Raw genomic sequence first — 23,954 nt, 5'->3', positions numbered from 1 at the left:
TGGGTAAATGCTGTAGACTTTTAAAAAGAATTGGAAACAGGTACTGTTAAAACCCTAATGTGTTTGCTGGGCACGGTGGCTCACACCTGTAATCCCAGCACTTTGGGAGGCTGAGGTGGGTGGGTCACAAGGTCAGGGGTTCAAGACCAGCCTGGCCAATGTGGTAAAACCCTGTCTCTACTAAAAATACAAAAGTTAGCTGGGTGTGGTGGCATTCGCCTGTAGTTCCAGCTACTCAGGAGGCTGAGGCAGAAGAATCACTCAAATGTGGGAGGTAGAGGTTGCAATGAGCTGAGATTGGACCACTGCACTCCAGCCTGGCAACAGAGCAAGACTCTGTTCAAAAAAATAAAATAAAAACAAAAACCTAATTTGTTAAGCCACTGATCTCTAATAGCCTGATTCCGTCTTGCCTGTTTTCCTTTCTGCTTGGAGCGCTAGCTTATACTAGTGAAAACAGATTGAAAAGCTCAATTTACAGTCAAAGCAGCTGTTATCTGGTCTTGAAGTAGGGAGTAGGAGGGGATTTGTGGCTGAAGTCCTGAATGATATCCCTTCCCCTTCTTCTGGCTTTCTGGAAGCTAAAGGTTTCTCCAGGCATCCATTCACTAGAGAGTCTGGGAGTTGGCCAGGTGGAGAGTGTGACGCTCTGTGCTTCACTGCAGGTCAGGCTGATTGCTGTGTGGGACACTGCAAAGTTCCAGCCGACTAAATGCCCCTTCTACCTCCAGGCTGTCCTAATGTTGGCCTCGACCTGGTGCCGTCTTTTCCCAGAGTGTTCTATAGATCACAGAGTGTGGTGTGACAGTTCCAGCAGGGTGGTTATCAGAAGGCTCCGTGTTGCCTATTGATGGGACCCTTGATAGTTTCTCCTAAAGGATGTATTTGGGTCAGTTCATATGGCCCAGTGGGGGACTGGTGATTGAGCCCTTGTCGACTGAGTTAGGTCAGTGGCCAGGGGAAAGGAAACGTGGTTCTTAGGGTAGCTCTTGCATGCCATCTTGAATTTTTGGAGCCCCTTCCAAAGAGAGACTGCTGTCTAAGCCTAGCCTGGTCAGGCTACACTTGGAGCCGCAAGAATGTTTTGTGTTGCAAGCCACTTGCTCCAGAGAACATCTTTCACCATCTCCAGAGTGTCCAGAGAGCATTTTCATTATCTCCTCAGGTGTCTCCGTTTCTGCCCTTCCTCTGGCCTGTCCCTAGTCCCAGGATTTGTCCTGAAATATTCCTTTTCCCCAAAGCACATAATGTTGATTGTCTTAATCTCTTTCTCTTAAGAATTCATAAGAGGTGGTGGCTCATTCCTGTAATCCAAGCACTTTGGAGGCCAAGGTGGGCGGATCACCTGAGGTCAGGAGTTCAAGACCAGCCTGACCAACATGGTGAAAACCCGTCTTAAAAAAAAAAAAAAAAAAAAAAAAAGAATTCGGCTGGGCGCAGTGGCTTGAGCCTGTAATTTGGGGGGGGGGCCGAGGGGGGTGGATCACGAGGTCAAGAGATCGAGACCATCCTGGTCAACATGGTGAAACCCCATCTCTACTAAAAATACAAAAAATTAGCTGGGCATGGTGGCGTGTGCCTATAATCCCAGCTATTCAGGAGGCTGAGGCAGGAGAATTGCCTGAACCCAGGAGGCGGATGCTGTGGTGAGCCGAGATCGCGCCATTGCACTCCAGCCTGGGTAACAAGAGTGAAACTCCGTCTCAAAAAAAAAAAAAAAGAATTCATAAGAGGAATCTAATTAATAGGCATCTTTTCCAAAACTGGCACAGAATTCTGGACTATAATTCTACTCTTAGCAACATTTACTTCAGTTACAGGCCTTTCTTTCCCTGTTTGTCTGAGACTTCTTTCCTCAGCAGTGTGGAGTGTGGTTTTTTCTGTGGCTTCCACCACTAACTTTTGTCCCAGCCAAATTTCTAGTCCTCTTCCTAGCAAAAATGATCTACACTCCATTTGTTGTGGCCTCATGAAGGTGTTTATGTCTGAAACCCAGCCTGCCTACTTCGTGTCAGTCACGGTCGCCTCAGCCAAACATGAAGCTGGCTTTGGCTTCTGTTTTCTCTTTTCTCCCCATATGTTGTCTTCAGCATCTGAGAGCCTCAGCCCGCCTAAGCCATCTTGGGCTGCCTGGGAAACTTACCCACCAGGAACTCAAGCCTCTTCCTTGAGTAAGATGGCACTAGCATTGAACACATTCAACAGTGTCCTGTCACAGACCAAGTTGTGTTGGACTAAGAGAAAAATAGTTTAGCCCATCTTTAATTATTTATTTATGTTTTTTTAGATGGAGTCTCCCTCTGTTGCCAGGCTGGAGTGCAGTGGAGCAATCTTGGCTCACTGCAACCTCCACCTCCCGGGTTCAAGCAGTTCCCCCGCCTCACCCTCCCAAGTAGCTGGGAGTATAGGCGCACACCACCATGCCCAGCTAGTTTTTTGTATTTTAGTAGAGATGGGGTTTCACCATGTTGGCCAGGATGGTCTCCTGATTCACCCTCCTCAGCATCCCAAAGTGCTGGGATTACAGGTGAGAGCCACTGTGCCTGGCCTAGCCCATCTATTTTGGTTGCTTTTTCTCCTGACTTCTTGGGTCAGGTTGGCAAATGCCTTAGGGCCAGAAATTTAAGGGTACTATATAAATTTGACATGGACATGACTTAAGTTCTTCAAAGCTTAGGCAAAGAAGACTGAACAGTATACACGTAAGGAAATGAAGACTCCTCCGAGGCCTCCTAACAGACCGATGACAGAACTAGGCTTCCTGACTTTCCTATCTAGAGCTCTTTTCACTCAAAACCCCTTTAAAATTATGATGAAAGCAATATACTGTCTTCGACAGAAAGATATGCCACAATTTTAACTCTTTAAGACCTCAGGTAAAGAATGCAGCTTTAGGTCATGTTGAGACCTTTTAGCAGGTCAGGCATGGATGCAGGGAGAATGAGAGGATCGGTGAGCACATTCATGTCTTTTGAGCCGTCTGCGGATGAGTGGCCGCCGGTCTCAAATGAGGAGAACAAATAGGGAAGTAGCAGCTCAGGGTTCTTGTGTTTCTCATAGGCAGCTGCCTATCCCTGGGTGATACAGCTCCCTGGCACACCCATTCCCAAGGGCACAGGATCCAGCCAGCCAGCTGGGCCAAGATTGCAGCCCTCCCTCTGAAACAGGTGGCTGTCTGCCTTTGTCCCAGGCACAAGCAGCTGCACCCCATTTTGTGCTCTCAATACTGCTCTTGATTTCTCCTCCATTGTTTTCGCCTCAGCACTCTCTCCAAGCACAAAGGCAGAGGAACAAGCTCCTTGGGCATCTTAGTGGTACTAAAATCCCCACTTGGCAGTAGACTAAGGTCTTCAAAATCTTCCATCTCTCCAGGGGAAGGAATTCTTAGGGCAGGCAAGAAAACAAACAGCTGGCCAGTCAGCCCCTCTACAAAGCCATCCCCAGGCCGTTAGCGCAGTCACCCCGCCCTTCCTGGTAGTGAGGCGCTCCCTCCTCCTTTGCTCCCCTACCAGCACTCTGCCCAAAGCTGCTGCTGTGCCTCTGGCTGCCTGTCAGCCAGCTGGCACCCCCACTGATAACCATGGGGGGTGTGGAGTGCCAGGTTGATATGAGGGGTTCTTGCTCATTCCAGCTTCATAAACCAGCCCTAAAAAAAGGGGCAGGGGGAGGTGCTGGCCGGATGACCACTGCTTCTCACAGTCAGCTCAGAGGACAGAATTGGGGGACTCATGGCAAAAGAGAGGTGGGCTGAAACTATGGGGCATCTGGCTCATTGGCCAACTATGGGGCTCCTGACAAGGCCCCAGCTCTGTCCCTTCTGTAATCATGGTAATTATAGTCAAGTATCATCACCCAGGGAGGGAAAGGCATGCCTCTGAATCAAAAGGGAGCCAGAATTGCCGCGGAAACCACATCTTTCAGGCGAGACTTTAAGAGCCAGGTGCCGGCTCTTTCCCATGTTGCAGAGACACCAGGCATCTTTGGTCTGATCCTCTGCAGTGATGTCACTGAGAGATTAAAGAAGAATGTTATCCAAGGGAATGGTCTCTAGCAGTTGGGAAGTTCAGAGACAGAAGTTCTGTGGAGGGAGCATCGTGACCACTGAGGGAGCTCAGGTCTGTTCAGGGAGACCTGGAAGGTCTCAGCATGAGGAAGTTGCTGAGCCAGGCCCAGAAGCACAGCTTCCAGATGCTGTGGAGGAAGCCAGGTGTGAGGTGGAAGCCCACTGGAAAAGGCTGGCCCTGATTGGACCTTCCACCCTCCCTCCTCCCTTTGTGTGTTTGTCTAGCTCCCAGGAAGAACCCAGAGCAAACAGTGACTCATTCACCCTCACTGAGACCCAAGAACACACCAGGACATGTTGGGATCATTCTTTAGCTCACAGTCAGTCAGTGACACTGGGTATTGAAAGAGCTAAGAGTTTCAGGCTGGGCATGGTGGCTCATGCCTGTAACCCAGCACTTTGGGAGGCCGAGGTGGGCGGATCACCTGAGGTCAGGAGTTCAAGCCCAGCCTGGCCAACATGGTGAAACCCCATCTCTACTAAAAACGCAAAAATTAGTCAGGAGCAGTGGCTGGTGCCTATAATCTCAGCTACTCCAGAGGCTGAGGCAGGAGAATCACTTGAACCTGGGAGGCAGAGGTTACAGTGAGCCGAGATCATGCCATTGCACTCCAGCCTAGGCAACGGCACAAAACTCTGTCTCAGAAGAAGAAAAAAAAAAAGCTAAGCGTTTCAGTAGTCCAAGAGGGTGTCTTCAACTCTATTTGTTGGTACAGTGCCTGGAATTTAAACCAAATCCATGAGCTCATTGTAGTCTAGCTCTGTGACCACAGAAAGTAAAGCAAATCCAGGCTTAGAACTGCAGAAAGGATTGGGATGGGGAGGGATAGTGGTGCAGCACATCTGAGACAGGAAGCACGGCCCCTGTTCTGTTGGCTGTGGACCTCTTCACTTAGTAGCCAAGATCATAGCCTGGAGCCAATGATGCTAGGTGCTGCTGCCTGGATGGAAAGCATTCGAGGGGACCCTTTGGCCACCAGCATTATGTTGACAGCCCCAGCTCAGACAGCAGACCTTCTTGTGACCTCTTTTCTGAGATAGGAAGGAAGGTTCCGGGTTAGAAAGTACATGGTTTGTTGTAGGTCTGATGTGAACAGTTTGTTGTCACTAACCAGCCCTGGCTAGCAAGAATTCCAGGAGAGGGATTTGGCGGGTACCCATGTGGTATTGCAACCTGTCAATAAATCTTGACAAGTTTGTAAATCAGTGTTCCTGGCAGCTGGCTTCACATAGTGTCTAACACAGACATGATTTGCTCACCAAAAGCAGTGATGAGTTTGCCTTTGGAGGCCTCTGCTGTTACTTCTGGCCATTTGCCTCTCCTGTGATGTAAGGCAGCCTTTTCTCGCCTTTGCCCTCCAGCGCCCGTCTGGTTCTCAGACAATCCTCAAACCCCACAAAAATGGCTGTTTAGAAGAGGAAGGATAAACAGTTGGCCCTTGATATCTGCAGGTTCCACATTCATGGATTCAACCAACCATGAGCCAAAAATATTTGGGGGAAAAAAACAGTGAAAATTAACAATACAACAATAAGTGTGGGAGTGGCAGCTCACACCTATAATCCCAGCACTTTGGGAGGCTGATGTGGGCAGATTTTTTAGCCCAGAAGTTCAAGACCAGCCTGGGCAACATGGTGAAACCCTGTCTCTACAAAAAAACAACAACAAAAACTAGCCATGCATGTGAGGCACACCTATAGTACAGCTACTCAGGAGGCTATAGCACACCTATAGTACAGCTACTCAGGAGGCTATAGTACACCTATAGTACAGCTACTCAGGAGGCTATAGCACACCTATAGTACAGCTACTCAGGAGGCTATAGTACACCTATAGTACAGCTACTCAGGAGACTATAGTACACAGGAGGCTATAGCACACCTATAGTACAGCTACTCAGGAGGCTATAGCACACCTATAGTACAGCTACTCAGGAGGCTATAGTACACCTATAGTACAGCTACTCAGGAGACTATAGTACACAGGAGGCTATAGCACACCTATAGTACAGCTACTCAGGAGGTTATAGTATACAGGAGGCTATAGTACACCTATAGTACAGCTACTCAGGAGGCTATAGTACAGCTACTCAGGAGGCTATAGCACACCTATAGTACAGCTACTCAGGAGGTTATAGTATACAGGAGGCTATAGTACACCTATAGTACAGCTACTCAGGAGGCTATAGTACACCTATAGTACAGCTACTCAGGAGACTATAGTACAGCTACTCAGGAGGCTATAGTACACAGGAGGCTATAGTACACCTATAGTACAGCTACTCAGGAGGCTATAGCACACCTATAGTACAGCTACTCAGGAGGCTATAGTACACCTATAGTACAGCTACTCAGGAGACTATAGTACAGCTACTCAGGAGGCTATAGTACACAGGAGGCTATAGTACACCTATAGTACAGCTACTCAGGAGGCTATAGTACACCTATAGTACAGCTACTCAGGAGGCTATAGTACAGCTACTCAGGAGACTGCAGTAGGAGAATCACCTGAACCTGGAGAAGTCAGGGCTGTAGTGAGTCATGATCATACCACTGCAGTTCAGACTGGGCCACAAAGTGAGACCCTGTCTCAAAAACAAAAAGAATACAAATCAACAATAATACAGTATAATACCTATTTGCATAGCATTTACATTGTATTAGGTAGTGTAAGTAATCTAGAGATGATTCTCAGTATACAGAAGGATGTGGATAGGTTGTGTATCAGGGACTTGAACATCCATAGATTCTGGTATCCACAGAGGGTCTTGGAACCAATTCCCATAGGTACCAAGGGACAACTATACTGCTTTTTAAAGAGGTGGCCTTCAGAATTACACCAAATCTGCAGCCTGACAGGCCCCTTAAAAGAAGCCGGGAGAGGTTTACTACAGGGCAGTGAAAGGAAGGGCACTTTTGTTTGGCCATGGCTCTTTCCCTTTGAAGAGGCAAGTAGGATTCCCTCAGGTAAAGCCTAACTGTAATTACCCTCGAAAGACAGATTTGGGCCTGGTATGGTGACTCACATCTGTAATCCCAGCACTTTGGGAGGCTGAGGTGGGAGGTTCGTTTGAGCCCAGGAGTTCAAGACCAGCCTGGGCAACACAGTGAGACCCCATCTCAAAAAATAAAAATAAAATTTTAAAAGACAGATTTGGGCTGGGCACAGTGACCATACCTGTAACCCCAGCACTTTGTTAAACTAAGGTGGGCAGATCCCTTTAGGTGAGCAGTTCAAGAACAGCCTGGCCAACATGATAAAACCACATCCCTACTAAAAATACAAAAATTTTTAGGCATGGTGGCTCACACCTGTAATCTCAGCTACTCGGGAGGCTGAGGCAGGAGATCGCTTGAACCCAGACACGTTGCAGTAAGCTGAGATCACGCCACTGCACTCCAGCCTAGACATCAGAGTGAAACTCCATCTCAGAAACAAAGACAGATACGGAGGCGCAGTGCCTCCCCTGTTGCCTTTTACCTGAGGCCGCACAGCCTCCTGAGACTTCCTGGGACTTAGTCCCTCATCATCCAGGCCCTGCCTGGTCTCTGTCCTAGCCAACCCCCATGTTTAGGAAAGGAAGCCCCTCCCAGCATCCTGTAATCCACTCACTCGCTCGGGTATATTTGCTCTTTATGGAGGTAAGTTCTGTTCAAGGAGGGTGACCTAGGCCTCTAGATTAAAGAGCTGACTTGTGGTGGAGTTGGTCTTCCTCTGCTCAGGCCGCCCCAGGGGCGAGAGCCTGCACTGTCTTTGTTTCTGAGGCCTCTGCTTTTCAAGACTGGGCATGCCTGTTGGGCAGAGCTGTCCATGGCTCTGTGTCTCTCCAGTGGACCTCACTCCAGCCGCACATTTGCCATCTTAGTTCCTTTCTCTCTGTCTGAAGAATACCCAGGACCCACTGCCTATATCTTTTGTTACTATATTTTAGCTGTCTCTTAGCCCCAAGGAGGAACCAGTTAGGCTTGTTAGGGGGAAGGGAGAGGCTAAACCCATTTGGGCATTTGGGCTATTAGAGATTTGTCTGAATTGCTCCAGCATTGAATATACAAAGCAGCACCTCTGGTCTTGATCTCATCTCAGCCCCAGGAGAGAGAGGATGGGCATCCTCTCTCTTTGGGTCTAACAAAGCCAGGAGTTTCAGGAGCTCTTAACCTTCCCTCTCTAATGCCTTTCACCTTCTTCTACACCCTTCCCAACTGATTTCCAGGGCCTTAAACTCTGGTGTTGAGTACTACTGGGACCAGCTGAACGAGACTGTCTTCACTGTCCATTCCAGCAGCAGGAGCAGTGAGCGGCCTGGGTATGTTTGGGAAGTAGGTGGGGAGCAGCTGGCTGGAGTCCCGTCCCTTCCTCCTGCTTTTGACGGGCTCTAAAGTATCGCCCTCAGACTGTGCTCTAAGGCCCTGGGTCCCTCCTCAACCTGAGCAGCACCTCTTTGATCTTTGGTGTACAGTTTCATTTGAGAAAAGTGTTGTATGGCTAAATAAGTCTTGCTGTAGAACCAGCCCCTGGCCCTCTCCCATCCTGGCCTTGGTGCTTGGGCACACTTGGGGTGAGCAGAGAAGTTAGGGCACTGGAGAAAGATGCTGCCCCCATGAAGTCTGCTCCATGGCCCAAGATCTCCTACATGATCAGGGCCTCAGGGACAAACCTGCCCAGGGCTGTAGCCCAGGGACAAATCCTCTCGAGGCACCCATTAGTAGAAATCTGGTACTGATACTTTAATCATTTAATTCACTAATGAAGACTGGAACAAAGTGCTAGGTTGTTGATAAACCCAAAGCAAGCACTACTTCCCATAGGAATTGCTGGGCATAGCTGAAGGGATAGTTCCATAAGCAGCTAGAAATATCAGTGTCAGGTGCTGGGCTGCCTCTGCCTCCAGCTTTTCCAAGGCAGTACCTGCAAAATGCCCATGAAAAGGGGATGCTAGCATTGGCCTGAACCTTCCTTGTAGGACAGCCTGTGTTCCCTACCTGCAAGGGTCTATTTTCAGAAGGCCCTGGAAGGAAGATCCCAGGACAGCCTCACGAGACTTTCAGTCCTTTTTCTTACAAAGTGGAGCTCTCGGTTCACTTGGAAAATAAAGAATTCAAAGTAGAATCTTGTAAGCATGCAGTTGGAAGGAAGGTAAAGCTGAAGAGAGAAAGGACCTTCCAGTGCTCACTCTTTATCCCATGATCTCAGCTAGTGGCCTCCTGAATTTCATTAAGTGTCTTTTCAGATCAGCCATCTCTACAACTCCTCCCCACTCCCCGGCAGGCGCCTGTTGTTGAAGGGCAAAACTGAGCAAGCTGGGGTTGCAAGAGTGGATGGTTCTGTGGCCTTTCATTGTCCCACAGTATAGACTAACTTGGGGGAGAATGGACACAGAGGAGTTAACCGCCGTCAGGAGGTAGTTGCAGGAGCACAGGCTTCTCTCAGCCTGCAGGCCCTGCCCCACACTCTGCCCTGAGGATTGGCACAGAGCCAGCAGAGTGCTGTGAGGGGCGCTGGCCCAAGCCCACGCCCTGCCTGATTTCAGTCTGCCTTTCTCTCCCTAGAACCAGCAGAGCCACATGGAGGACAGACAGAGACATGGGGCTGATGAATGCCATTGGGCTGCAGCCCCGGAACCCTACCACCTCAGTGACATCTCAGGGCACCCAGACTCTGGCCCTTCAGCTGCAGAATGCTGAAACACAGACTGAGAGGGAGGTGCCGGAGCCAGGGACTGCCACCTCGGGTCCTGGTGAAGGTAGGAACCATGTGGTGCTGGAGAGGGAGGTCTGACAAGGGGTGGGAGAGGGATGCTAAGGCCGCCCAGCCCCTCCATATGGACAGTATGTGCCGCATGAGTGCCACTTCCCACTTGGAATGCATACCCCCTCCCATGTCTGGGTGATGCCCACCTGCTGGCATTAAAAGCTCCTCGGCTTTGTTTCCCTGAGCTGGGTCACTCTTTTAGCTTGTCAGCTCCCACCAAGTACCCTGACCTCCCTCTCCTCTAAAATTGGAGGACCCAGGCTCTTATTCCAAAGAGAGAGCACAGAAAGCCTGGATTGAAAGAACTAAAGGGAGATTTGCTGCTATTCCAGAGGTGTGCACACCAGGCCTTAGGCTTCCGGGACCAACCCACAGCCTAGCTTGTGTCCCCTACCAGTTGTCCAGCTTTGAGACTGCCCCATGGGAGGTCCGCTCACACTCCTGTCACACCTGGGGCTGGTTGCCATTTTGGCTGCAGCCTGGCATATCATCAGCCACTTCTTCTCACCTATTTCAGGTGTGGCTCAGCCATGCTTGGCCCTGACTCTGTGCTGGCCTCACACTTTTAAAAACCAATTAGCACTTCCCAGCAGCAGAGCTCGAGCCACTTAGGAGTCCGTCAGCAGCTGTGTTAAACAGGCTGTTCTCAGTTGCTGTCCTCACCCCTACCCCCAGCCCCCTTGCTGGTCGTAGCTCCAAACAAAGCAGCCTCCAAATAGACACATGTTTCTAAGTCTGTGTTGAGCCATTTTCCCAGAAGACACCATGGGAGGAAAAGCCATGGTGCATGTCAGGCAAAGAATAACAAATGTGCCTATTACCCCGGGGAACGACTTTCTACACTGCAGTCCCCCACAGGGTCTTACACAGTCCTCTCAATGCCATGAACTGAGAATTTTCAAAATGAGATTCCCCTTTGGTCTGTAGCACAGCCCACCTCCTGCATCTATGCTGGGTGGAAGCCCCTTGCTGGGGCCATGACCATAAGGCGGTGCTGGCTGGAAGAGCCAACCTCAGCCGTAAGCCTCCAGGAGGAGGTGATGGAAGTCTCTTTCTGCTATCTTCAGGCCATTTTTTGCAGGTTTCTGTGGACTCTGGGCTGCTGTAGAGTCTACTAGGCCTATTCCAGGAAGTCTGAGGGCCAGGAAACAGGGAACCACCACAGGCTTCTCCCATGGAGCTGTGGGCCAGCCCTGTCTCTCAGCAGGCGGCAGCCTCTCAGAGCTCCCAGTAAATCCTGACAACGGAAGGAGTTTGGAGAAGTGGGCCATACTCTTAGGCTACCCCTTCCTTTTTTTTTTTTGAGATAGAGTCTGTGTCACCAGTCTGGAGTACAGTGACGTAATCTCGGCTCACTGCAGCCTCCTCCTTCCCGGTTCAAGCAATTCTCCTGCCTCAGCCTCCTGGATAGCCGGGACTACAGGCAGAAAAATGCCCAGCTCATTTTTCTGTTTTCAGTAGAGATGGTGTTTCACCATGTTGGCCAAGATGGTCTTGATATCTTGACCTCATGATCCACCCACTTCAGCCTCCCAAAGTGGTGTTGGGATTACAGGTGTGAGCAACTGCACCTGGCCCTTTTTTTTTTTTTTTTTCTAAGACAGAGTCTTGCTCTGTCACCCAGGCTGGAGTGCAGTGGTGCAATCTCAGCTCACTGCAAACTCCGCTTCCTGAGTTCAAGTAATTCTCTTGCCTCAGCCTCCTGAGTAGCCGGGATTGCCACTACACCTGGCTAATTTTTATATTTTTAGTAGAGATGGGATTTCACCATGTTGTCCAGGCTGGTCTTGAACTCCTGACCTTGTGATCCACCCCCCTCGGCCTCCCAAAGTGCTAGGATTACAGGATGAGTCACTGTTCCGGGCCTCTTCTATTTTTTTTTAGATGGAGTCTCACTCTGTCACCCAGGCTGGAGTACAGTCTCATCTCACTGCACCCTCTGCCTCCTGGGTTCAAGCAATTCTCTGTGTCTCAGCCTCCCAAATAGTTGGGATTACAGGCACCTGCCACCACTCCCAGCAAATTTTTGTATTTTTTTGGTGGAGATGGGGTTTCGCCATGTTGTCCAGTCTGGTCTTGAACTCCTGACCTCGAGTGATCCGCCTGCCTCAGCCTCCCAAAGTGCTGGGATTATAGGCGTGAGCCACCGTGCCTAGCCAGCCCCTTATGAATGTATGTAGTATATATAGTATATATACGTGTATGTACATACAGCAGTCACTGAAAGAGAGTGTTTGTTTACAGTCTCAGCTGGGTGTAGTGGCTCACGCCTGTAATCCTAGCACTTTGGGAGGCTGAGGCAGGTGGTTCACTTGAGCTCAGGAGTTAAAGACAACCTGGCCAACATGGTGAAACCCTGTGTCTCTACTAAAAATATAAAAATTAGCCAGGCATGGTAGTGGGTGCCCCTAATCCCCAGCTACTGAGGTGGCTGAGGCAGGAGAATCTCTTGAATCCAGGAGGAGGGGGTTGCAATGAACCAAGATCATGCCACTGCACTCCAGCCTGGGCAATAAAGCAAGACTGTGTATCCCAAAAAAAAAAAAAAAATTGGCTATGAACCAAAAACTAATAATGACAGGATCTCAGCTGGGCATGCTAGCTCACACCTGTAGTCCCAGCACTTTGGGAGGCCAAGGCAGGAGGATCCCCTGAGTTCAAGACCAGCCTGGGTAACACAGTGAAACACCATCTCTACTAAATATATAAAAAATTAGCTGGGCATGGTGACACACATCTGTAGTCCCAGCTACTCTGGAGGCTTGAGGCAGGAAGATCACTTGAGCCTGGAAGGTTGTGACTGCAGTGAGCCGTGATCGTGCTACTGCATTCCAGCCTGGGAGACAGAGTGAGACCCTGTCTCAAATATAAATAAATAAATAAAGATAGCGTCTCTGTTACTTAGGCTGGAGTACAGTGGCACCATCATGGCTCACTGCAGTCCTGAACGCCTAGGCTCAAGCAGTCTTCCTGCCTCAGTCTCCTGCTGGGACTATAGGTTCACGCCACCACACTCGGCTAATTTTTTTTTTTTTTCTAGAGAGGGTCTCACTGTGTTGCACAGGCTGATCTTGAACTCCTGGCTTCAAGGAAGCTTCCTTCTTGGCCTCCCAGAGTGCTGGAATTACAGGCATGAAGCACTGTACCTGGCCAGGCATCCCTTTCTGGTTTGATTTCACTGAGTTTTAACCATGTGTCAGCCACTTGGGCTGTGAAGACAAATAGGCCACTCTGTCCTTCTCTGAGGAGCTTGTAGTCTAGAGAGGGAGATGGGCGCCTAGGCCGAGCATCACTTTAGTGTGATGAGGACCCTCTGGAGCACAGAGGAGGAGGGGCTGTGCCCTGCCTGTGGGTTTTAGGGGAGGCTCCTGGAGGACGTGGCCCTGAGCCTAGTGTTCAAGGATGAATAGGAGTCAGGTGAAATAGGGTGGTGGGGAAGCATTCCTGGAGACATAGCTCAGCACATGCAGTGGCCCCAAGTTCAAAGACATGTCACTCTGCATGAAGGACCACTAGTTTGTGCTCATGGCATGTCCGGTGCATGTTGAGAACTGAGGATGGATGACGGGGGAGGACAGGTTACTGGGACTGGGCTGGGAGTGAGGCCTTCAGTCTGAAGGTGATGTGCTAGGCTCTGGGAGCAGGAGGTGCCACCTTCAGAAGTATGTCCACTGGCGTTTCACCTCCTAGGGAATTCTCTGCTTTTTTCTTGGTTAGCATGCAGCCCATTTCTGGCTCCTAGTCAATTATAAGTGCCTTTTATTCTTTTTAGGACATGGGTCAGAGGGAAGGAGCACTTTTTCCTGGTTTTAGGAGGCAGGACCTGGTTCTTTGCCCCACTGTCCCCTCCTCCTGTAAATTAGAGTGGGTGGTAGAGGATGGCCCCAGCTAAGGTCAGCCAGAGCAGCAGGCAAAGTGAGGCTGGGCAGTTGGCTGCTTTTGCCTGCCTACATCCCTGCGTGCCCTGCCTAGACCCTGCACTCCCAGCTCTTCCACAAACCATGCCTCTTTCAGAAAGCAGTCAGGGTAGGGGAGGTGTGGGTTGGAGGGCATGGGCACTTGATTAATGGGTGTCAGCGTCCAGCCTTGTCCCTCCTAGGGTAAGGAGCCTTGTTCTGAGGCACTCACACCACTACTCTGCTCTCAGACTCCGCAGGGGAGCCCAGGGATCAGGGCTCTCTTTGGGCCCAGATTTCCCCGTGCAGAGGCAGGCAGGTTCTGTATTGACAAAACCAGAGCTGCAAGAACATAGATAGTGAAACCCTGGTCAGGGAGTTCAGGGCTGGGCTAGAAAGGAGATCCCACCTGCACTCACACCCACTACAGGCACCAAGATTTGTTTTGTTTTTATTTTATTTTATTTTTCTTTTTTGAGACAAGATCTTGCTTTTCCATCCAGGCTAGAATACAGTGACACAGCTCACTGCAGCCTCGACCTCCTGGGTTCAAGGAATCCTCCCACCTCAGCCTCCTGGCACACGCCACCACCTGGCTAATATTGTTTTGTTTGTTTGTTGTAGAGACGGGGTTTCACCATGTTGCCCAGGCTGGTCTCTTAACTCCTGGACTCCAGTGACCCTCCATATCTTTCCATGCCTCCCAGGAGAGTCCTGGGTATTTGCACGCATTGGCCTTTTTGCATGTTCAGTTTTAAGAGTTTGACCTGTCCCAGAATTTGACCCTATAGCAAGTTTTCCTACCCTGCTGGCCAAGAGGGTACCTCTGAAAGGGAGGGAAGCATTTCCTGGGCTCACTGTTGGCTTCCAGCACTGATACAGTGCCTGCCTAGCTTGCAGTGGGCGTTCAGGGCAAGCGTGGAATGAATGAGTTGAGCTGAGTAAGGCCCTGCCTCTGAGCATGACTGTGCTGCACTGTTTGGGAGCACCATGGCTGTGCCTCTGACCCACGGCAGAGGTCATCTGAGCCTGTTTTGTCTGGGGAAGATGGTAGGTAGACCAGCAGCAGTAGCATTGAGCCCTGGGCCAGGAAAAAGCAAATGTGAAGAGGGAGGGGCTGGAAGACCAGTACTCACAGAGGTCAGGAAGGGCAGATCCTCCTGTGACTCTCTGAGCCTCAGTTCCCTCTTCTGCTCCTCTGGCAGTAAAACCCCCAGAATATACTTACAGGGCATGATGGGAACTTGTTGATCTTACCCTGGCCTCTGCTTCTAGAGTGCACCTTAGGACTTGCCAAGGAAGAGACCTCATGTGAACTCTAAATCAATTTCCTATTTTCAAAGACAAAAACAGATGCTTTGCAACAGAGAAGGAGACCGCAGAATTAACCCCATCTGCCACTGTGCCTGGATCCCTGACCATGACTGCCATTTCCCTCTAGCCCTGGTGTTTTTTCTCTTGAAGAATGTGCCAGCTGCCCTTGGTTGCTCTTAGCAAAGCTCATAGTTCTGTAGGCTGAAGCTGTCCACACCCAGCCCTGGGGAACCATTCGTGTGTACATTTTGAAATCTTCCATTCATTCTTTTTTGAGCACTTACTTTGTGTCTGGTATTGTATTAGGCATGAGGAATTCAAGGGTACTCAGTTACACTGAGATGAAGCCGTTGTGTCTCTTCCCTCAAAGAGCAAGTCCAGAGAGCAACTAGACATATAAATGCTTCTTCTGCAATGGGCAGTTGCAAGACCAGTTTTCCAAGTATCCTTAAGTCTGGAGCCCCTGTGAGGAGCCTGGGAGCCCTTTTACTCATCTATACACGTATTTGACAAATACACGCCCAGTGTAAACCCATGTGTCAGACTTGACTCAAAAGTGAATACCACTGAGTCCAAGACCTTCAGGAACTTACAGGCCAGAAGAGCGATGCCACAGCCATGGGAGGTGTGAAGCACCGTGAGGCCCCAGAGAACAAGCAGCTCCTTCCAGCTGGGGGACCAGAGGAGACTGGGTGACAGAGGAGACGGGGCAAGAACATGGCACACTGTGCACAGTGTACGCCCATCTGTGTGGGCAGGGAGCAGGACTGCTGGGTACCTGCAGGAATGTGGGGGGCAGGGCAGGAAGGTCTGGAATGTGGTAAGGGCCTGGCCACAGAGCCCTCAAATGTCAAGCTAAGGAGTTTTGATTACTGTGAGGGCTTTTGCAGCTGCTGGGCTTTGAACAGGGTGCAGACTTAACCAGAGCTCAGTTCATCAGAGCTTAATTAGGATGGTAATAGCAGCAGCGTGGAGACTGGATGGATGGGGAGGAGACTGGAAGCCCAGTTAGGACACAGCCACAGCCATAGAGAGAGGTGGCCAGGACTGGAGCCACGGACAAGCAAGCAGTGGGCTCAGACTTAGTGCCAGCAGCAGGGCCTCCCCCAGAGCCTGGGAAAGCCCATCTGGGGCTCACTGGGGGCTTGACTGCAGCAGCTTCCTTAGGGCCCCCAAGGCAGCCTGTTCTGCCCCTAGTGAGCTACTTGAAAAGAGCTGAGCCGGGCACTGTGGCTCATACCTGTAATCCCAGCACTTTGGGAGGCCAAGGCAGGTGGATCACGAGGTCAGGAGTTTGAGACCAGCCTGGCCAGCTTGGTGAAACCCTGTCTCTACTAAAAATACAAAAACTAGCCAGGTGTGGTGGCGTACACCTGTAGTTCCAGCTACTCAGGAGGCTGAGGCAGGAGTATCGCTTGAACCTGGGAGGTGGAGCTTGCAGTGAGCTACGATCGTACCACTGCACTCCAGCCTTGGCAGGCAACAGAAGTAATACTCCGTCTGGAAAAAGAAAGAAAAAAGAGCAGAGAGTTCACCCGGCACAGAGCCTGGCACAGTGCACTCCAATGCCAGCAGGCTGTAGGCCAGCCACAGCATTGCCCAGACTGTGCTGGGACGGCCTCCGTGCACAGACTTCTTAGAAAGCAGTGGTGCCACAATGAGCACAGGGAGGGCCCCAGGGGCCTCCCTGGCAGCCCTTTGGCTCCCAGGGTTACTGAGGCTGTAGGTTGACCTTTTTCCTCTTACCCTCTGCCCCACTGTTAGAAGACTTTTTCCACTGAGAGATGGGGGTGACCCAGTACTCTGAGAGCCCTTCAGGTTTTCTCTCCTAACCTGGGAGCTGGAACCAAGCATTCCAGGAGGAAGTGGGGAAGGGCGGCCACCTTGGGGGATGGAGGTCAGGGTTTATCAGGGATGTTGAGAAAAGCAAGAACAGGACATAATGCTGAGGAAGATCGTCTAACATGGGCTGAGTGCAGCGCCTAATGCATGGAGTCCCAGCACTTTGGGAGGCCAAGGTGGGAGGATTGCTTGAGCCCAGGAGTTCAAGACCAGCCTGAACAATATGGCAAAACCCTGTCTCTACAAAAAGTACAAACAATCAGCCAAAGGTGGTGGTGCGTGCCTGTAGTCCCAACTACTCAGGAGGCTGAGGTGGATGGAGAGCTTGCACCCAAGAGGCTGAAGCTGCAGTGAGCCGTGTTTGTACCACTGCACTCCAGTATCGGTGACACAGCGAGACCTGGTCTCAAAAAAAAAAAAAGCGGGGGGAAAAAAGACCTGTAGAAAGAACTAGTAGCATGAGGTTGCCAAGCACTAACAAGATGGATGAGAGATCTCATTAAGCTCTGAAACTGGCTGGCCTGGAAATCCAACTCTAATGAGGCAGGCAGCGAGAAGGGACTGGACGGGGTTAGGGGAGCAAAGAAAGTCTCGTAAAAATGGCTGGTGGCAAGTACCCCAAAAGGAAAGAAAACTCATCAGAATCCCCAAAACTGCAAAATCCCAAATAGGCCAGCAAGTAGCTGATAGAGACAAATCAACAGTTCGGTGGAGCCATCCCTCGCAGTCAGGGAGCCTTTATCATAGTTGCCCACGGACTTGGCCTGGTTCTCACCCTACCAAGAGCTGAGCAGAAGGCTGGAGGGGCAGTCCCTCAGGGACAGAGCTCCACTGCTGCAGACCCCAAGCTAATCCCAGCAGGAACTATTGACCAAGTGCTTGGGGCGTGTGCTCCTTTTCTCTCTCTAGCACTGTGCAAGGTAGTTGTTAGGGACTTTCTCAAGGTCACCCAGCAAGTGAGTGACGGAGCTGAGATTTGAGCCTGTCTTTTCTGTTCCCACACAAGGGAATGCTCAGGCCTTTCTGGAGAGGGGGCAGGAGACAGATCCTTCTCTCCCTCCCCAGGCCTGCAGGTTGAAACTTGGGGCCTGTGTTGGTCAGTTGCCTCTCTCCAGGGAAATATGGCATCAGGCATTGAGCCCAGGAGAACAGTAGCTGGGGAATAGTTTGTGAAGGCTAGTGGGTAAAGGGAAAGAAGAGAAGGAAACAGCCCTTCCAGGGAACAGTTAAAACTCTCAACTTCTGGCCAGGTGCGGTGGCTCATGCCTGTGATCCCAGCACTTTGAGAAGCCTAGGTGTGGGCGGATCACCTGAAGTCAGCAGTTCAAGAGCAGCCTGGCCAACATGGTGGAACCCCGTCTCTACTAAAAATACATACAATTAGCCAGATGTGGTGGGCACCTATAATCCTAGCTACTCAGGAGGCTGAGCAGAAAAATCACTTGAACCCAGGTGGTGGAGGTTGCAGTGAGCCGATATTGCGCCACTGCACTCCAGCCTAGGCGACAGAGTGAGGCTCCCTTTCAAAAACAAAACAAAAACAAAAAAATTATCTGGGTGTGGTGGCACATGCCTTGGGAGGCTGAGGCAGGAGAATCACTTGAACCCAGGAGGCAGAGGTTGCAGTGAGCCAGCCTGGGTGACAAGAGCAAAACTCTGTCTCAAAAAGCAAAAAAACAAATGAAAGCTGGATGTGGTGGCTCACACCTGTAATCCTGGCACTTTAGGGGGCGGATCACTTGAGGTCAGGAGTTCAAGACTGGCCTAGCTAACATGGTGAAACTCCATCTGTAGTGGTGGCAGGCACCTGTAATCTCAGCTACTAAGGAGGCTGAGGTGGGAGAATGGCTTGAACCCAGGAGGTGGAGGTTGCAGTGAGCCAAGATCATGCCATTGCACTCCAGCCAGGCAACAACAGTGAAACTCTGTTTCAAATAAATAAATAAATATGGCCAGGTGTGGTGACTCACTCCTGTAATTCTAGCACTTTGGGTGGCCAAGGTGGGTGGATCACCTGAGGTCAGGATCAGCCTGGCCAATAGGAGGAAACCCCGTCTCTACTAGAAATACAAAAATTAGCTGAGCGTGGTGGCACATGTTGTAATCCCAGCTACTCGGGAGACTGAGGCATGAAAATCTCTTGAAATCCAGAGGCACACTTTGCAGTAAGCCGAGATTAGCGCCATTGCGCTCCAGTCTGGGCAACAGAGTGAGACTCCGTCAAAACAAAACAAAATAAAATCTCTCAGCTTCCTCAGGGGCTTTGAAGAGGTAACACAGAACTACACTGAAGGAAGGCAGTGTTGTAATGAAGCAGAGCAGACTGTTTCCCTTTAGGCCACACACATAGGGAACCTACTCTCTTTCCAGAGAAAGGTTGACATACCCCAGCCCAGCCCTAGGTCTGCTGAGTTTCCACAACAGGGAGCAGGCAGACAAAGCCAGCTGTCTAAACCTGCCTCCTTGCATGCTAAGCTGTCACTGGTACTGAGAACTCACTGAAGCCAACTTCTTGCCTTCTGGGCCAGTGCTAACTCTTAGCTGGCCATCCTAGGCCTCAGTTTCCTCACTAGTAAAACAGAAGTACAGACTGCGATCATTTGGGGAGTTTTGTCCAGCTTTTTCAAGACTCAGATTGGTTTTCACAGTGTTGGAGTGAGTCTTTCTCTATCCTGCATTTAGTCACGAATCCCCCAGCTGCTACCAGTGGCTGCCGCCTGCCTCAGAGCCCGAGACCAGCAGCCAATTTGCTCTCTTCTGCTTTGTGCCTGCCAGGTGAGGGCTCAGAGTATGGTGCCAGTGGAGAAGATGCGCTCAGCAGGATCCAGAGGCTGATGGCAGAGGGCGGCATGACGGCCGTGGTGCAGCGGGAGCAGAGCACCACCATGGCCTCCATGGGTGGCTTCGGCAACAACATCATCGTCAGCCACCGCATTCACCGAAGCTCTCAGACGGGCACTGAACCTGGTGTTGCCCGCACCTCCTCACCCCAGCCCTCCACCTCTCGGGGACTGCTTCCAGAGCCCGGGCAACCGGCAGAGCGGGGCCTAAGCCCCCGGACAGCTTCCTGGGACCAGCCTGGTACCCCTGGGAGGGAGCCAACCTTGCCAACCCTGCCCTCTTCCCCCCCTGTCCCTATTCCTGTTTCCCTTCCCAGCGCTGAGGGACCGACCCTCCACTGCGACTTGACCAATAACAACCACCTTCCGGATGGGGGCAGCAGCAGGGGGGACTCTGCAGGCCCCAGGGGAGAACCACGGAACAGGTAGAGAAAGCAGTGCACTGGTGCCTCCCCTCCAACTGCCAAGCAGAAACCCAACCTCACAGCTGACTGGGAACTGGACATGCGGAAGAGCTGCTGGCTGCATCAGGGAACAGGAGGAGGAGGGTTGGGTGGAGAGGAGGTCAGTCAGTGGGCATGAGGCAGTCGAATGGGCAAGGCCTGCCTCGGGGAATTAGAACCTTCCAGGATCTGGAGCCCAGGAGAGCCACACTGTGGGCTTAATGTGAATGGAGAAGCAAATGGGTATCTCTGCCAGGCACCCCACTTTCTCCTAGTAACATGGGCTCAGGGGACTCAACCTTGGACAGAGAGCCTCCAGAGCGTGAACAGTCTTCCAGATCTGGGCCAATCATCCTGAGCAGAGGCCCATGGGGCAGCTTTGCCCTGTCCACCTGTTGGGTGGGCAGGGCCACCAGGAGCCCAGAAACAGGAGGAGTGGCCTGGCCCGAAGAAACCACCTCCAACTCTGAGCCTTCCAGAGCTTCAGCCTCTCTTTGGCGTCTTACCCCACTGAAACCAACGGGTCGGGCCAGGCTCCCAGATTCCTGAGGACAGGGACTTCCGGCATTTACCAATAGGGGACTACTGTGGATTAAGGGGGCGGCCTGCTTGCCTGATACAGGATGGAGTCAAGGGACAGTGGGCAGGTCCTCACTCAGGAGTCGGGGGTGTAGGCTGGCCGGCCCCCAGGGCTTGTCCACCAGTCTCCTCCTCCCCCCAAGGCCCTCAGAGCAGCGCCTGTGGGTATCAGTATTACCTGAGCCTAGGCCAAAGCTAGCCCAAGGCTGGGGGAGGGGAGGAGACGCCAGGTCAGAATGTGAGGTCTCAGTCTGTGACTTACGGTGTTGCATGTGGACTCTTAACTGTACGTGTAGTTTCTAGTGGAGAAATCAAGGCTCTGATCATTTTGTTTTTAGTATGAAAATGTGATTTTCTTTCTGTCTGTAACTCATCATAGAAGCATTGTGTTGGGAGAAGAGGGGATGGTCTACAGCTAATGAGGGAAACACCAAAGATCACATCATTAAAATGATGACATGCCCCTCACCAGGCTCCTCTCTCGTTTATTTCCACGGAGGCTGGGGGAAGGGTGGGGATTGGGAAGTGAGAGGCACTGAACTGAGTCAGGCCCAGTTGCCCGGCACTGTTTCTGGTACCAGTGGGGTGTAGTGGACCCATCTGACCCCTTCACCAGAGCTGGTCAGGTGAGGGCTGCCACCTCTGCTTCATACCACTACTCTCCACACCACCACGTCCTGCTTCCCGGGGGCCTGCTACAGACTGGGACCACTTTCCAGTGGCAGGTGGGTATGTAGGAATGATCGAAGGCTGTTCATCCTAATAGGTTCCCACACGGGACTACAGTCCTGAGGTGATGTAACTGGCCAGAAAGCTGGATCCCCTCCAGTCCTGGAAAAGTGCACACAGCAGGTGTCCAGCCTGCCAGGCGGGCGGAGGGGCTTGGTCCTGTCTGCAGGCAAGGTGTCAATGGCTTAGCTGCTCAGGTCTCTCTTGACTGTGTCTTCCCTCCAGTGGCCGAAAGGCCTGCTCTGTTTACGGGCTTTGGCTGCTTGAAAGCTTCCAGCTGGCCAGGTGCAAGTGGCTCACACCTGTAATCCCAACACCTTGGGAGGCCAAGATGGGCAGATCACTTGAGGTCAGGAGTTTGAGACCAGCCTGGCCAACATGTCTCTACTAAAAATACAAAAAATTAGCCGGGCGTGGTGGCAGGTACCTGTAATCCTAGCTACTAGAGAGGCTGAGGCACAAGAATCGCTTGAACCCCGGAGGTAGAGGTTGCAGTGAGGGGAGACCTCACCACTGCATTCTAGCCTGGGCAACAGAGTGAGACTCTGTCTCAAGTGGGACAAGGATATTTGTCCCAACTCTTCAAGAGCCATAAAAGAAAATCCAAGCAACACTAGGGCTTTTTGCTAGCAGCATGTACTTTTGAGTATTTGTGTGTGTGTGTGTGTGCAACCAAATCTGTCCCTGATGCCAATTCTGGCCACGGAATTTCAGATTCTGCTCCAAGAGAGACAAAAACCAAAAGATAAATCCGCAAGAAATACAAAACCATCAGCCAGACGCAGTGGCTCATGCCTGTAATCCCAGCACTTCGGGAGGCCAAGGTGGGCGGATCACCTGAGGTTGAAAGTTTTGAGTCCAGCCTGACCAACATGGAGGAACCTTGTTTCTACTAAAAATACAAAAATTAGCTGGGTGTGGTCACACATGCTGTAATCCCAGCTACTCAGGAGGCCAAGGCAGGAATTGCTTGAACCCAGGAGGCGGAGGTGGCCGTGAGCCGAAATCATGCCACTGCACTCCAGCCTGGGCGACAAGCAAAACTCCGTCTCAAAAAAGAACGAAATACAAAACCATGGCAAGACTCATTTTCTAGAAAATTACGTGTAACAGTGAACTCTGGACTGAAAGACACATCACTTAGCTGTGTGACTTTGGGCAAGCCACTTGCCTTTTCTGGGCTTCACTTTCCCTTGTTAGGATGCAGGGCTTGTACTACAGAACCTCAAAGTTACTCCTAGCTCTGTGCTCTGGAATCATTCAAGCCCAGAGAGCACACAAGTGGTTAGGGCAGGCTTCCTTTCACAGGTGGGATTTAGGCACCTGTAGTCCTAAACTACTTGGGAGGCTGAGCCAGGAGGATCACTTGAGCCTAGGAGTCAAGTCCAGCCTGGGCAACAAAGTGAAACCCTATCTCTCTTTGTTTTTTAAGTGGGATTTGAGCTAAACATTGAAGGCTGGAAGGAGAAGGGAGCCCACTGCCCCACATCCTTTCCCCACTACCCGTAGGAGGAAGAATTCCTTAGTCTGATAGTGGGTCCTGTTAATTTGTTTAATGCAAACAACTCAAAAAACGTTCTGAGGGATAACGTTACTGCTGTTATCCCTACTCCCAAAGCACACAACTGGCAGAGCCAGGGTTTGAGCCAGGTCGTGTCTGATTCCTGAGCACACACCTCACCCAGCCACTGTCATTTCTACAGAAGGAAGATGAGGTGTAGGAGAAAAAATGGGACCCTGACTTGTTCTGTTGCTTTGGTTATGGATAAGGGTATGAGCAGGCCCCTAGGGATGAGGTGATCCAAAAATGTTTTTTGTTTGTTTGCTTGTTTGGAGATGGAGTCCCACTCTGTTGCCCAGGCTGGAGCGCAGTGGCACAATCTTGGCTCACTGCAACCTCTGCCTCCTGGGTTCAAGCGATTCTCTTGCCTCAGCCTCCTGAGCAGCTGGGATTACAGGTGTGTGCCACCACACACAGCTAATTTTGTGTTTTTAGTAGAGGCAGGGTGTCACCATGTTGGCCAGGCTGGTTTCAAACTCCTGACCTCAAGTGATCTGCCAGCCTCGGCCTCCCAAAGTGCTGGGATTATGGGCATAAGCCACCACCCAGCTGAGATGGTCCAAATTTAGACCTGGCTGGCCTTGCCTCTGCTGTCTCTGGATGGTGCCAGCTATCCTCCCCCAACCCCATTGGAGGCCCTTGTCAACACCTTCCTGTCCCCATACCAACTCTTTTCCTTAGAAGGCCCTTGCCCAATGACAGAGCTCTCTGGTGGTAAAATCTTTGCAGGCCCCTCACACATCACAAGGTTGTGGCGTCAGCAGGGCAAAGAGGGGCAGTCCCTTTTGGAGATGAGGGAATAGGTTTAGAGAAATTCTGTTACTTTTCTGTTAACCTAGTGGCATCAAAGACAGCAGAGAAACCATCAGGTCCCCTTGTTCCTAGCTCGACTCTCCAGGGTTCTGGGGGTTGGGAGATTGCAGGACGTCAAAAGCCCC

General features: G+C 51.1%; 1 protein-coding gene across 8 annotated transcripts in view; it reads left to right on the top strand.

Moving 5' to 3' along the window:
• The window catches only part of AMBRA1 (autophagy and beclin 1 regulator 1), a 205,002-nt gene extending 183,808 nt beyond the window's left edge, over positions 1-21,194 (top strand). For all 8 annotated transcript variants that reach the window (XM_035262527.3, XM_035262525.3, XM_078340929.1 and 5 more), the window contains 3 exons: positions 8,275-8,367; positions 9,611-9,804; positions 19,640-21,194. In XM_035262527.3, the coding sequence (XP_035118418.1) occupies positions 8,275-8,367; positions 9,611-9,804; positions 19,640-20,133 (781 nt within the window). In that variant the 3' untranslated portion in view covers positions 20,134-21,194. The remainder of the gene's footprint in view (positions 1-8,274; positions 8,368-9,610; positions 9,805-19,639) is intronic.
• Positions 21,195-23,954: the final 2,760 nt, after the last annotated feature.

Source organism: Callithrix jacchus, chromosome 10 (genome assembly GCF_049354715.1).
Source record: "Callithrix jacchus isolate 240 chromosome 10, calJac240_pri, whole genome shotgun sequence".
NCBI lineage: Eukaryota > Metazoa > Chordata > Mammalia > Primates > Cebidae > Callithrix > Callithrix jacchus.
The sequence above is the reverse complement of the archived record's forward strand: the minus strand, read 5'-3'. Positions and strand labels throughout refer to the sequence as shown.